At 40.7% G+C, this 14,682-nt stretch overlaps 1 protein-coding gene across 1 annotated transcript; it reads right to left on the bottom strand.

Moving 5' to 3' along the window:
* Positions 1–358: 358 nt before the first annotated feature.
* Positions 359–13,834, bottom strand: CKS2 (CDC28 protein kinase regulatory subunit 2). The gene is made up of 3 exons (XM_063457166.1): positions 13,635–13,834; positions 1,073–1,200; positions 359–477 (listed from the first exon to the last, which is right to left on the bottom strand). Exons 1-3 carry the CDS (start codon positions 13,691–13,693, stop codon positions 425–427), a joined length of 240 nt encoding a protein of 79 aa, XP_063313236.1. The 5' UTR covers positions 13,694–13,834; the 3' UTR covers positions 359–424.
* Positions 13,835–14,682: the final 848 nt, after the last annotated feature.

A 14,682-nucleotide genomic window follows, 5' to 3' on the forward strand; every position in this document is an offset into this window, starting at 1 on the left:
GCTAGTGGCATAGGACTTTTGTAAGCCTTTCTTATGACACATAATTGCTAGTCAAGATCACTAGTCCACAAATGACAGAGGTGGCTTATACCCCTGATGTGCTCTTACATAGTTTAGTTTTAAACTTAAAACCGAGTGACATGAAAAAAACAAAACAAAAAAACAACAAACACATTAGTCAATATAAGATCAGACATGCATGCTAAACTTTATTAAACAAGTGGTCCAATTAAAGAAAGGATGAACACTAAGTGACAAGACAGACAAACAAAAGGAAATAGACATAGCAGCTCCATCTCTAGATGCACCAACTGAGCTCTTCTGCTGTTAATACAGCTCTTGCACAGCTGTGTTTTGAGAGTCAGTCTTTGTATTCACTGAATACTACAATATATACAGATTGTCCCAGAAGGTGGAAAGTAGTTCATTTCTGTTGGTCTTTTGGAAGAGGTCTTCTAAAAAGTAGTATATGGGGCTCTGCAAAAAATAAAATAAAAAAATGATACAGACAAATATATCCATAATGAGTGCTGCAGCCACAGTAATTGAACTATACATTCTTTAAAGAGATAATATAATGCCAGGAATACAAAGCTGTCACTATATGTGCAATGAGGTAGAGGCAAGATATGTGCCTATACTAATTTCCATACAAACCAAACAACTTTCCACAGTGCAGCAATGTCTCCACACTGTAGTTCCACCAGTGTATAATGGTAAATAAGAAAAAAAATTGGAGTCTTGTGCGATTTTTAAGTGCAAGTGGTGTTACCAATTTGAAGGACAAAATACAAACGTTTCGGCAGCAGCCCTTTATCAATGCTGATGTCCTTCCAGCATTGATAAAGGGCTACTGGCCGAAACATTTTTACATGTTTTCTTAGCTCCCCCTCTGCCGCCCCCCTACTTGTGAATGTACTCCATATTTTGATTCTGTACCTCCATTCTTACTGTGTTTTATATTAAATATGAAAAAAAAAATCAAATTACAAAATATTTAGCAGGTGCTCCACTAAAGTGGTTAGTGCTTTGATTTTAAACCGAATTCAAGTCACACTATCAATAGTCTCACCTGGCTCATGTATCATATAGTGAATCCAACCAAGGCTTTGTTGGACACCAAGCCTTCTCCATTCCTCTTCTGACATTAGATGTGTTTTGGGTACTTGCTTTGCCAGCTCTTTTGGAAGCATAACATGCCTAAAAGCAATATACAGATGATTTAGAAACAGAGGGTTAAACATGTCAAGTTTTCTACATAACAAGGACCCACCCTCCCAACTTTGAAACATTTATACTGTACTGGGCATAGAATGTATTGAGAGGTTGAGGATATGAAAAGATTATGGTCATTACTTTCCCTTCACATACACTGCACAAACATTACCATCAGAAAAAAAAAAAAAAAAATAGTAAACAAAATACTTAAACTGACTTAATTTTACAAAGATGCTTCTCCATATAGCAATTACCAAAATATATTTGTTACTGTATTTTGTTACTTAAAGACTAATCTTCATTAGCCTATTTTTGCTTAAAGACCAAAGCAATTTTTTTTCATTTTTACTATGCGTTGAACAGCAATTTCCACCCTTTTCATTTATTGCACCAGCAAATTATATACCTATTGAAAATAAATTTGTTCTGATTTACAGAGTACATCTTGTGTCTAGGATTTCAGATAATTTTTGGTTGTTACAGGTCACAAAATTTAGTATGTCTGGTAAGCTTTACAGGATCACAGAAAACAAAATTGTCACACAAAAAGTATACATTTATATAAAGCAGACATCTCAGGCTTTTTCACCCAGAGTAAATTTTACACATTTTCACATAGCCTGTTAAATGCCAATCTCCGCTAAATATTCTAGTAAAATTGTGTTTTTTTGTACAGATTTTATTTACTCAATATGAGCACACAAAGTAAATCTGATCCATCTCTCTCCTCAACTTATGAGGTGGAGGGAGGCAGCTAAGACATCCCAGCAGCACTGTGATTGGCTGTCACAGCGATCACATGTGCTAAATAAGCACTATTTGCTGATCAGCCTCTGACATCGAGGCACCCAGCAATAGCATTAACCACACGATAGCCGCAATCTTGCGTTAATTTTAGCACATGACGGAAATATTCCATTGAGGATCCTCTTGGCACAGACTGCCATGACTAAATAAATCAGTCATTGGTCCTTAATGAGAATAAAATTAACACTGGTCCACCAGTAAACCTAGCCCAGTTCAAAATGTTCAGATACTTACAGGGATACTAGAGGCATCAAACAACCTCAGCTTAATGAAGCAATTCTAGTGCATAGTGTGCTTGCAGTCTCACTGCAGAATTCTCTGTCATTTAGGAGTAAAACCACTGGTTTATGCAGTTCTTGCCACATTCTCCTGGCTGTGACAGACAACCTGCATGACAAAATTAGTTTACTTTCAGGTGTTAACTTGCTTCAGAGGTTTTTAGCTTCTGCTCTGTAAATTGAAGTTAACGGTAGAAGAAAAATAGACACTAAAAAAGTGAATGTCTCCAGGAGCTAAAAAGTAATCTAAATAAATAAAGATAATATAGGATAAAAATAAAATACCTTATAGGACAGAAAACTCAAATATAACCTAATAGGACCAACTAAAATTATAAACAATAAAAAACACTAAAAGATAAATTATTGATCAAAATTAAAAAGCATATACTCTAGTATAAGTCGAGTTTTTCAGCACATTTTGTGTGCTGAAAAACCCCAACTCGACTTATATACGAGTCACTGTCTGTATTATGGCAATTTACATTGCCATAATACAGACAGGGGGCTGGCAGAGAGCTTTTACTTACCTCTCCTGCAGCTCCCTCCTCCTCCGCACCAGTCCGGTCAGCTCCCTCTGCAAGTCCCAGTGTAAGTCTCGCGGCCACGCCATGACCCCGTGGCTCTCGCGAGACTTACACTGTGAGCTGACAGGACCGGCGCGGAGGAGGAGAGAGCTGACAGGAGCTGCAGGAGAGGTAAGTAAACAATCTCTGCCAGCCCCCCTCTACTGAACTGCCAATGCCACTGGACCACCAGGGAGTGAGAGCCCCCCTCCCTGCCATGTATCAAGCATGTATCAAGCAGGGAAGGGGGACGAAAAAATAAATAATAATAAAACTAAAATAATACAAAATAATACAACACAAAAAAATATATAATAAAAATGCCCACCCCCCCAGCAAGGCTCTGCAACACACACACACTGCACTCACACACACTGCAAATAAATATTCAATTAATATCATTTTTTTAGGATCTAATTTTATTTAGAAATTTACCAGTAGCTGCTGCATTTCCCACCCTAGTCTTATATTTGAGTCAATAAGTTTTCCCAGTTTTTTGGGGGGTAAAATTAGGGGCCTCTGCTTATATTTGGGTCGGCTTATACTCTAGTATATACGGTAAATGTAAACTTATGACATAGCATGTGAGATGGATCACTTATAAAAATAAATATGTCAATTTAGTACAAGTGCAACTTTTAATGTTTTTTATTGCTTATAATTTTAGTTGGTCCTATTAGGTTATATTTGAGTTTTCTGTCCTATAAGGTATTTTATCTTTATCTTATATTATCTTTATTTATTTAGAGATTACTTTTTAGCTCCGTTAGACACTCACTTTTTTAGTGTGTATTTTTCTTCTATACTCTGTAGGATTTGGTGAAATCCTTTCTTTTCCAGTTTTAGAGCGAAAGTGTATTCTGTTCTTATTCCCTTATTTTTCTGCTATTGTCATATTTCTATATATTTTAGTATTGCTAATACCAGATCCTTGCATTTGCTAAAGTTAAAGGTACACTAGAGTGTCACACCAACATGTATTCCTAACCATATAGCCCTCCCGGGTCTGCTCTTGCCTCTATATAAATATAGTAAAATCTTACTTGTATTCAAGTCTGCAGTTGCTGCCTCTGCCCCTGATCTGCCTGCTTGCCAACATCATCAGAAGTGATTCTCTGAGCCACTCAATGTTTTCCCATAGGACTGGCTGAGGCTGTCAAGGAGGTAGATCAAGAGCAGAGCCAGCACAAGCCAAACACAGCCCTGGCCAATCAGCATCTCCTTATAAAGATACATTGAATTAGCAGCACTTACAGGAAATGCCTGTAGTAGCCATCTGAGGAGTGGCCAGTGGAGGTATCCCTAGGCTGTAATATAAACACTGTATTTCCCCTGAAAAGACCGTGTTTACAGCAAAAAGCCTACTCTACTCACCAGAACATATACAATTAGCTGTAGTTGTTTTGGAGACCATAGTGTCCCTTTAAAGGGACAATAGGCACCCAGACCACTTTAGGTCATCGAGTCTGAGAAACTGCAATAATTACACTGCAGGGTTAAGACAGCCAACTAGAGGCACTTCCTGCTTGCTAGGCGACACTTGGTCATCCAACTGATACTGGACGTCCTCACGCTCTGCATGAACACATCCAGTATCAGTAAAAACCCCATGGGAATGCATTAAAGCAGAGAGGGCAAAAGGAAGTATAGCGCTAGAAATAAAACTTTGTATTCCTAGCAGTATAGTGTCAGAAATACAAACACACGTTCCTGACACTAGAGTTTAACTACTTAGACTCTTCCCCCTTAGATCCCATGGGGAAGGTGTTATACAACTTTATCCCACACAGCGCCTGGCACCGCCATTATGGCAGAGATCATCCACTTCAATGATCTATGCCAATCCAATGGTTTCCCATAGGAAAGAGTTGGGAGGCCATTGTGTGTGTGCGCAGCAATGGAATCAATGCATCTCTATAGCAAACATAGTAAATTACAAGATACCAATTATCAGAAATATGACATCTGCTAAGAAAATTGTTATTTGCCCCTTTAAAATTGAGATATTTTAACACTGATTAATACTTGAGCACTAAGCTACTAGTCAAGCCAAAAAGGTACTTTCATCCACAAGTGATATTTACGGAGAACTGTGGATATACATTTGGTTGCCGCTGCATTCAATAGTGCCAAATGATTATCACAAAATTAACAAGCAAAGTGGACATGAACCAGAACCCAACACTAGCACTTGCCATGGTTAGCATGTGACACGTGTAACAGGTAAACAGCTACAGCAAACTGCCAACATCAAATCCACCTTGTCGTTTGATCAAGTTCCAATGTAATAGAGCACTGTATCTGAAACAGTAGTACTGGGCTGCAAGGAAGCAGTTATGTATGCACCTGGGAAAGCACCTACTCATCACATTGTAAGATTGCTTAGTAGGACATTGTTGAATTTCCATGGGAAATGTATGAGCCTTTGTTTCATATTTTCCATTTGTGAAACTGCCTATTACAACTGCACAATAAGGACATATAAATTTATATTACCGAGCAGAGAGTTCCAGGTAAGATCCTCCTGACTGTATGGGACAAATGCTTAGACATGCAAATCCTGCCAGGACTACACTCAGCATGAGCTACTTCAAACTAGCTCAGACTGCAAAAAAATGCAAAGCCATGCGTGGAGTTTCAACTACATGGCCAGCAGGCACATCACTGGGTGGCAAGTCTCAAATCTTACCACGGCAACCAATTTGTCCAACTCAAGATGTTTAGGACTTTTATTAAACAAGGACTATATAGATATATAATTTCATTGTTCGCTCAAGACTTCAAAAATTGAAGATGATGCAAGATTTATACAATAAAATACTTTATTGCAGGTGCCTCAATTTCAGACTTTTTTCCCAAATGCATCTGCATACTCTACCCGATCGGGCTATTTAAGCACAGATGAAAGGGCTGATCTGACTCCCTATGTATGTAGTTCTTAGTGTATGACTTTCATTTATTTATTCTTTGCGCTTTTTTGCAGTGTTATCACGTCTATATGATTAGAGTCTACACTAATTTCAATTTTTGGTCCTCTTTCACATATCCCTGTAAGTTTGAGAGTTATTTTTGTTCTTACCACCTAACAGATGGCTTGTGTTCTGGGGTATAGACCATTTTGCACTGTCATCAAGGAGACTATTAAGTGGATAATCAATCATTACATTCGCTATATTTTGACCAGATGCAACATAATTACGAGCAGGCACAACTGCTAGTCTGTTACTAGTTACTAGTCATTTTAGGGCTCTGGGTTCTTTTTCACAGTACCTTTTTAGGCAAAGGACCGATAAAGTTATATATGTATCTATTTTTTGTTAAAGGGTACATGTGACTACAATTAGTTTTAATTTTTCCCTCAGATGCATACCTACTGTAACCTAGAGACAATTGTCATTCATTCCAATTGTTTTTTTAATTCATTATGGATTACCAGCATCTAAAGATCTCCCTAGTTGGAGATTACTTTCTTTTTTCAGTTTATACAATTTTTGGGTCCTAGGTGGAGCTGGTACCACCATCTGACCATATTGCGCTGTACCCATCTCCCCTCTTTTTTACTGGGGATATAGTGGCAAGGCATCAATTTGGCTTCAACCTATAAAAGTGACCGTCTGTGACAGACTGACCGTCTGGTGGGTGGCTGGGAAGGAGAGTTCTACTTACCGGAATCTGTACCTAGCGGTAGCCGTCATCTTCTTCCAACATGTCCTCTTCTGCTCAGTCGCTTCAGTGCCAGATGCCAATGTCATTGCTGTACTCTTGTGCTTGTGTATTTATTAGTATTTCATAAATATTTTGAGTGCTCCTAAATGCCAGAGAATTGAGCAGTGAGACTGCAGGGGTATGATATGTGCAATAAAACTGTTTCATTGAGCTCAAGTTGTTTTTGTGTTTATATTGTCCTTTAAAGGATCACTAGTGTCAGGAAAACAAGTCTGTTTTCCTGACACTATAGTACACCGAGGGTGCCCCCACCCGCGGTACTGAAGGTGTTAAAACCCCTTCAGTTACTCACCTTATTCCACCGCCGGGCTCCCTTACCACTCCTCCCCCGCTGATGTCAGCGGGGCAAATGCACGGCAGTGCTGCACGCACATTCAAAGTGTCCTTAGGAAAGCATTTTTCAATGCTTTCCTATTGACGCTCTGCATGATAGAGGCCTAATATGCCTCCTGCGTCGCAGCTGTGCCTCTAGTGGCTGTCCGGAAGACAGCCACTAGAGGCTGGCTTAACCCCAAATGTAAACATAGCAGTTTCAGAGCAGGCAGTGTTAACCCTAGAGGGACCTGGCACCCAGACCACTTCATTGAGCTGAAGTTGTCTGGGTGACTATAGTGTCCCTTTAATGCATTTCAATGAAGTGTTAAATACATTTCCTTTGATCAAACAAGAAAAAATAGTGGTAAACCGCGCCCAAACAGTACAAGTAATAATAAAATCGTATACATACAAATAGTCCTATAATAAGGAATGTATGGAACCTTCAATAAAAAATACAAAATAGTAATGGTGCAGTATATCAGGCAAGTAAAAAGTGATTAAAACTTTATAAAAGACTAACTCACACTTTGCAGAGCTACTAAGAGCTCTGCCGTATAGCGCCTGGACGGTACAATCCCCGTCTCGGGATGTCAAGTGCTGGTGCAGTGCGTGATCCAATCCTCAGTAGTATATGGAAGAAAATATAGAGATAGGATCCAATAGTACAGCATGTATTGCAAACAGTGTTGGTAAAAAAGGAAAAATATCCTACTTACAAATTTTGGAGCAAATATCTTGCTCTGGTATGTACAGCATACGGTGGTATAATCCCCACCAACGGATATAAATCAGGATGCAGGAAAATCAGGAACAGCAGATAAAATAGTAAAAACTATAGCTTTATTTAAAGTATAAAATATAACAAATATATGTAAAATCAATAACTTAACGCGTTTCGCCCGGTCTGGGGCTTCTTCAGAAGTATAAAGTCCAAGTTTGGATAAAATCCGCTTATATAGGGGTTCCTGATTGGTAAAATTAAGTCCTGATGTGTTTTGGCTTCCGGGCGACGTGCGCGACCCGGAAGTAGGAAGCCAAAACACATCAGGACTTAATTTTACCAATCAGGAACCCCTATATAAGCGGATTTTATCCAAACTTGGACTTTATACTTCTGAAGAAGCCCCAGACCGGGCGAAACGCGTTAAGTTATTGATTTTACATATATTTGTTATATTTTATACTTTAAATAAAGCTATAGTTTTTACTATTTTATCTGCTGTTCCTGATTTTCCTGCATCCTGATTTATATCCGTTGGTGGGGATTATACCACCGTATGCTGTACATACCAGAGCAAGATATTTGCTCCAAAATTTGTAAGTAGGATATTTTTCCTTTTTTACCAACACTGTTTGCAATACATGCTGTACTATTGGATCCTATCTCTATATTTTCTTCCATATACTACTGAGGATTGGATCACGCACTGCACCAGCACTTGACATCCCGAGACGGGGATTGTACCGTCCAGGCGCTATACGGCAGAGCTCTTAGTAGCTCTGCAAAGTGTGAGTTAGTCTTTTATAAAGTTTTAATCACTTTTTACTTGCCTGATATACTGCACCATTACTATTTTGTATTTTTTATTGAAGGTTCCATACATTCCTTATTATAGGACTATTTGTATGTATACGATTTTATTATTACTTGTACTGTTTGGGCGCGGTTTACCACTATTTTTTCTTGTTTGTTTCACTATTCTGAGTAGGCATTGGGAATTCCTGCTCGGTTCACTGCTGCCCCCTAAAAGTGTATTTAGTGAGCGCCTATTTCTCTTGTTTTTTTACTATTTCCTTTGATCAGTCTAAGCACCATAAGGACTCCGCAGTGCTTTAAACACCATTAGTAATTCACTGCTGAGAACATTATAGAAGCAGAACTTCTGCTATAGGACAGTCCAAAAGGCACGTCAAGCAGCCCAGAACACGGTCTCTGGTTGCCAGCTTATATCTCTCTCATAAAATGTGACCTTTATAATTTTTGCAATTTTTTTTTTTTTAAAGGTCACATTTTATGTAACAATCATGAAAATATATCCAATGCACCAAAAAGCACAATGTAAGCAAATCCTGGATCATTATGCAAAAAGAATAAATCTAGTCAGTCAATCACACACAAGCTTATTCTAAAGTCTATAAACCTAAAAACTGCAGCAAGGTTCTATTAACTTTCCATTTTTTATTCAGGTTTGAGAATAAAGCCACTTAGAAATAATGAACAAACTATACCATAAATCACCAAAAGAATGAAAGTCCAAGAATGGTTGATAACTACCGTATTTATCGGCGTATAACACGCACCTCATTTCCAGAAGGAAATTCCAGGAAATTTCCACCCCTCCCATAGTATCCCCCCCCCTCATCCCATAGTGTTCCCCCCCCCCTCCCATAGTATTCTCCACCCCCTCCCATAGTGTCCCCCCCCTTTCCATAGTATTCTCCCCCCCACCCCATACTATTCTCCACCCCCCACCCATACTATTCTCCACCCCCCATAGTGTGTCCTCCCATAGTGTCCCCTAGTGCACTTTCCCTCTGTCCCATATTTACTTACCTGTCTTGAAGCGTGGGCCGGCTTCACAGCGCGCACCGCGGAACTGGAACTTAAATTTCAGGTTCCGGTTTCCGGCGGGACTGAAAGGAAGTGTGCACACAATAGTGTGCACACTTCCTTTCAGTCCCGCCGGAAAACGGAACCTGAAATTTAAGTTCCAGTACCGGCGGGACTGAAAGGAAGTGTGCACACAATAGTGTGCACACTTCCTTTCAGTCCCGCCGGAAACCGGAACCTGAAATTTAAGTTCCAGTTCCGCGGTGCGCGCTGTGAAGCCGGCCCACGCTTCAAAACAGGTAAGTAAATGTGGGATATCGGCGTATAACACGCACCCATGATTTTCTCCCTATTTTCAGGGAGAAAAAGTGCGTGTTATACGCTGATAAATACGGTACTTTTTTTCTCCAAACTATGAAAGTTAATCTATTAACTACAAACTATGTGAGGGAAACACTGAGGCAGAGACAATGGCGAGGGAGGTCAAAGTGTAAGACTATCAGGTTTATTCTTTAAGAAACTAATTTTAAAGGGACACTAGGCACCCATACCACTCCAGCTCATTGATGTTGTCTGGGTGCAGTGTCTCTTTTGCACCCAGTGCTGCAATGTTAAACATTAGTTCCAGAGAAACTGCAATGTTTACATTGCAGCACTAAGTCTACCCTTAGTGGCTGTTTACCAGACAGCCACTAGAGGGCTTCTTGGATCATAAAAAAGGGGGGCTGCAGGTTGAGCTTTAGTGTCAGGAATACAGCTTTGAATTCCTGGTATTATAGTATCCCTTTAATTTAATCTAAATGAAAAACTAGAAGCAAAAAGTTACAATAGCCAAGGTGGAGATAATTTGTGTCAGTAAAAGACCACGAAAGACAAGTAGTTTGGGCCAGTAGATTTATTGGACAAGTAGATTTATTTAAAATCCTTGGACAATTAGATTTATTTTAAAAAATCCACACCCTTACACAGACTAAAAATCTACAAACAAGACAAGTGTTAAGTTGAGTACATCAGGGTTCCCTTTGTTCCTCTTGACATTAATCTGTTTCAATTATGTTAAAGTAGCTATTAAAAGTCATATGTTGGATCTCGGCAGGCAACATTCAAAATAGGTAAAAGGAAAGTCAAGCATTTTGGAATAAGACACCCACAAGGAAACTTAAACATTAAAGGGCTACAAAAGGGTTAATCACCATAAACTTTATTGATCCTACGAGTCTAAGTGCAGTGTCTCCTATGGAATGCTGCACATACTGAATTTAACTCCATAGCCCCTGGAGGTGCAACCACCTATGGCTGAGTCATTAGAGCATCATTAGCAAGCCTGGATCAAGAGTTCTGGGCTGGTCAATGTCATTTTTTTTTGCTAATTTTGGCAAGAGCAATCTGCTTCTGCGGCTCTACACAGGACCCTCAAAGTCTGGCATGTCACAAAATGCACTGTAGTTGTGATTTAGTGGCTTCTACATACATGGGAACAGCGTGCCGATAGAAGGAAAAAATCTGATTGCCATTACGGAATCAAAAAGGATTTCCCCTCCTTTGTGGCACTATTGGTCATCGTTTAAAATTGTGTTTTATGCAAAACATATTTAAATGATTTGTTTTGACTACTCAAGGACAGCTGGCATGCTACACCGTCCTTAAAACGGGTGGGCATAAACGCCAGTTGGCGACATCGTACGCCCAGCCGTCTCGTACTTAACTGGATCAGCGATCCGGGAGGGGAGGAATTACTGCCTGACAGCCCAAGCAGTTAAAACCCATTCAGCTACTTACCTGAATCCAGCGCTGATGTCGCGGGGTCAGGCTCCGCCCAACTCAACTGACCTCCACATAGGAAAGAACATTATTCAATGCTTTCCAATGAGGAAAATCTGATGCTGGAAGTCCGTCAAACATCAGATAACGGACAATAGTCACAGAGGGCAAACTTAGAGCTGCAATGTAACCAGTGTTTGTGACCAAGTGGCTACTAAAAAAGACAGGACATAACCCATTTTGAATACCCTGGGTTGTCTACTTTTTCAAATGCTATGCCATTGTGGGGTTCATTTTCATTTCTGGGCTACCATATAGTCTCAAAAGCAACAACCAATCTGGCAAATTTCAGAATTAAACTGGCAAACCTTATATTTGACCCTGTAACTTTCCAAAACATAAAACCTGTACATGATGGGTACTGTTGTACTAGTGAGACATTATTCTACACTAATATGACTGTTTTAGAGCAGTAAAATGTATTCTGATAAAATTGGTAAAAGGGTAGTTTGAGTGAAAAAATATATATAATTGCCAACTTTGGCCAGGGTTTGTGACTAAGTGGCTACAAAAAAAAGGGGGGGGCTGGACATACCCCATTTTGAATACCTTGGGTTGTCTGCTTTAACAAATGGTATGCCACGATGGGGTCAGTTTTCATTTCTGGACGGCCATACGGTCTCATAGGCAACATGGGCTCATAGGATTTCTCAGATTTTTTTTTTTTAAGCTTCTATATTAAATTGTTTTCATATATAAATCTTTGATATGAAAAACCTGTTTCTCTGGAGCCAAATTATATATTTATAGCGCCTTTCTCCCAGTGGGACTCAAAGTACTTTTCAGCGGACGCTCTCGGAATTAACAAAATGGGCAGCTGAATAAAATAAGTTATCCGAATGGTGTTACTCATTTTAACCGACGTCAGGCAGATGAAGGGCTGAGTTTACCCTGCCAGAATTTGGACCTGTGACCTTGCATTTTCTGAACAGGTTCTGTAGTCTGGGAATTTACCAACTGAGTTTCCTCACCAGCCTAATATGAAAGATGTGAGTTATGGTTGAAGCACGTATAGCGCAAATTTCAGGTTTTGTTTAAGTTTTATTTTGGTCACAACTTGTACAATTGGATCAGTCTATAATCCCTGTTCACAAATACTGGGGCAAATCATTTTGCAACAGTTTGCCCTCTTACCTGGGTCCCTGTCACGCAACAAGGGCCCTTGCAGGTTCGGTAACCTACATGTGCGAGAATAGAGCCCTGATGTCAGAACCTGGCAAAAAAAGGATGCAGTGGATTAAGATAGAAGTGGCAGTGGTTAGGTTCATAAAACCTACCTTTCACCCCTGGGCCACCTCACAACGATAGTACGCCTCTTTACAAAGACCCCAGAAGGTGAGAGCCATTTTAGATCATCAGTCCTGATGATCTCAGCCAAATGCTTCACCAGAGAAGGGCAAACCGCATCTGCTCAGAGATGCATTGAGTGTCAGGACCAGGGATCTTTGCAGGATCAAACCCAGTAAGTCCAAATGCACAGCACCTGAGGCAGGATTAGGCAGCAGTGTACATTTTACCTGTTCGCAGAAAAGGTAGCGTTTACACCACTCCGCCAGTAGTAAACTCTTTGTCCAGAATGCAAAGTCTAAGCTGTAGTGGTTCTGAAGCCTAAAGTCTTTTTAACCCCCTTAAAGATCAAACTTCCGGAATAAAAGGGAATCATGACATGTGTCCTTAAGGGGTTAAAGACCACTACCAGCACCATATCCACTTCACCCACTGTAGTCGTGACGCCAGGAACTGCGGGGCTAACAATGAGGCGGCCAACAGCCACAGGCTAAAACGAAGTTATCAAGGCAATAAAAAAACGCTTGATCACTCACCCTGGAAGGAGCAAGACTGCACTGTGCCCAACCTGTCTGGGTACAAATAAGGCTCTGTTAGTCCACCCAATTTACAGCGCTACGGAACTTGTTGGCGCTTTATAAATAATAAATATGGTGCCCTGAGGGTTTTCTTTATAACCATTTAGAGTCAGAGTGTGACTGTTATTAAGCCAGATCCCACACCAAGCAAGTCTGCCAAGGAAACACGCCGTCACAGGATATTGGGCACCATGGACGATGGGAGATATTTTGTGGCTGGGCGGGGGGCAGAGTGTGATCCCAGGGTAAAGCTGACCGAGTTACGGCTCAGTCAGAGCCCGGGCAACTGACAGACTGGGGCCGCCATTATCTCCGGAGATCCAATGGTGTCCATGCCCGGCCGGCCTTCCTCCCAGCCAGCTGCCCGGGATACACGAGGTACGAGGCGGCTCTCACAAGGAAGGAGAGCCTGAGCCCAGCGCGGCCTCCCGCCCTCACACAGCGCCCGCGGGCCCCATGTACAGCACCCGAGCTCCCCGCTCACCTGTACTCATACTTCTCATCCGAGTATTTGTCGGAGTAGTAGATGTTCTTGTAGGACATGCTGTGGGCAGAGCGGCCAGGCCGCAGGGTCGCTCTATCTCCTCTTACCACCGCCGCCGCTCACTCAGACGGTTAACTGTAACCGCCACCAGCCGAACACGTTTTGAATCGGGCTGCACTACGCCACGATTGGTCCAAAGAGGCAGGCTCAGCCGGCCAATCAGGGGTTATTTATTTACTTTTGACCTATGGCGTAATCAACGCTACAGCCAATCGGAAGTCTGTTGCTAAGCGTTCTCTGAAAAGTCATCAGAAGGCGGTGTACAGCGTGTGAGGTAGGCAAGACACGTCATCAGTGACCATTAGGCTCATTGGGCGAACACATAGAAGGGACTAGGCGAAGTCGCCATTTTTGTTTTGGGCGGATGCATTAGTCAATTGGCTGTGAAGAGAATTCTAGAAGATTTAATGCATGGACTGTAAACACTTCCTGAACTGGAGCCTGTCTCCCCATACTTCCTGACCAGGCTGGCAGTGTGTGCACTGTGTGGCAGGCTGCACCTTGATAAAAGTAGTTCTTTGCTTAGTATAAAACATTGCACCATAACTATTATTCTGCTCCCAGTAGTTTCTAATATGCTGTTAAACACAAAAGCTTCGCTTGCAGTGTTTTTTTTTTTTTTTATCATTTAGAACTTTGAGTCTTAAAATATTTCTGGATATATAAGGGTAATGGAGGCAGTTCACAAAACTTGCTGTGCTCCAGAGTGTACTAAATTGCTTTAAAATGGATCCAGGTGAGTATAGGATCACTTCCCAACAGGTTCAAATGGCTCATAAACAAATTTCCCCCCAAAATTATGAGATATCTTCCAAATGCATAACTGCCTGCTAGCTGCAAAAGCATGCACAAGGCAACTAGCTAAAACATGGATAGTTCATGGATAGTAATTATTTATACCTAGGCATTCCACAGCATAGTGTCTTATTCTACAGTTGTTATTATTATTATTTTTCAAACTCTTTATTTTCAGTTTGTATATGTAAGG

This window comes from Pelobates fuscus, chromosome 5, assembly GCF_036172605.1.
Source record: "Pelobates fuscus isolate aPelFus1 chromosome 5, aPelFus1.pri, whole genome shotgun sequence".
Taxonomy (NCBI): Eukaryota; Metazoa; Chordata; class Amphibia; order Anura; family Pelobatidae; genus Pelobates; species Pelobates fuscus.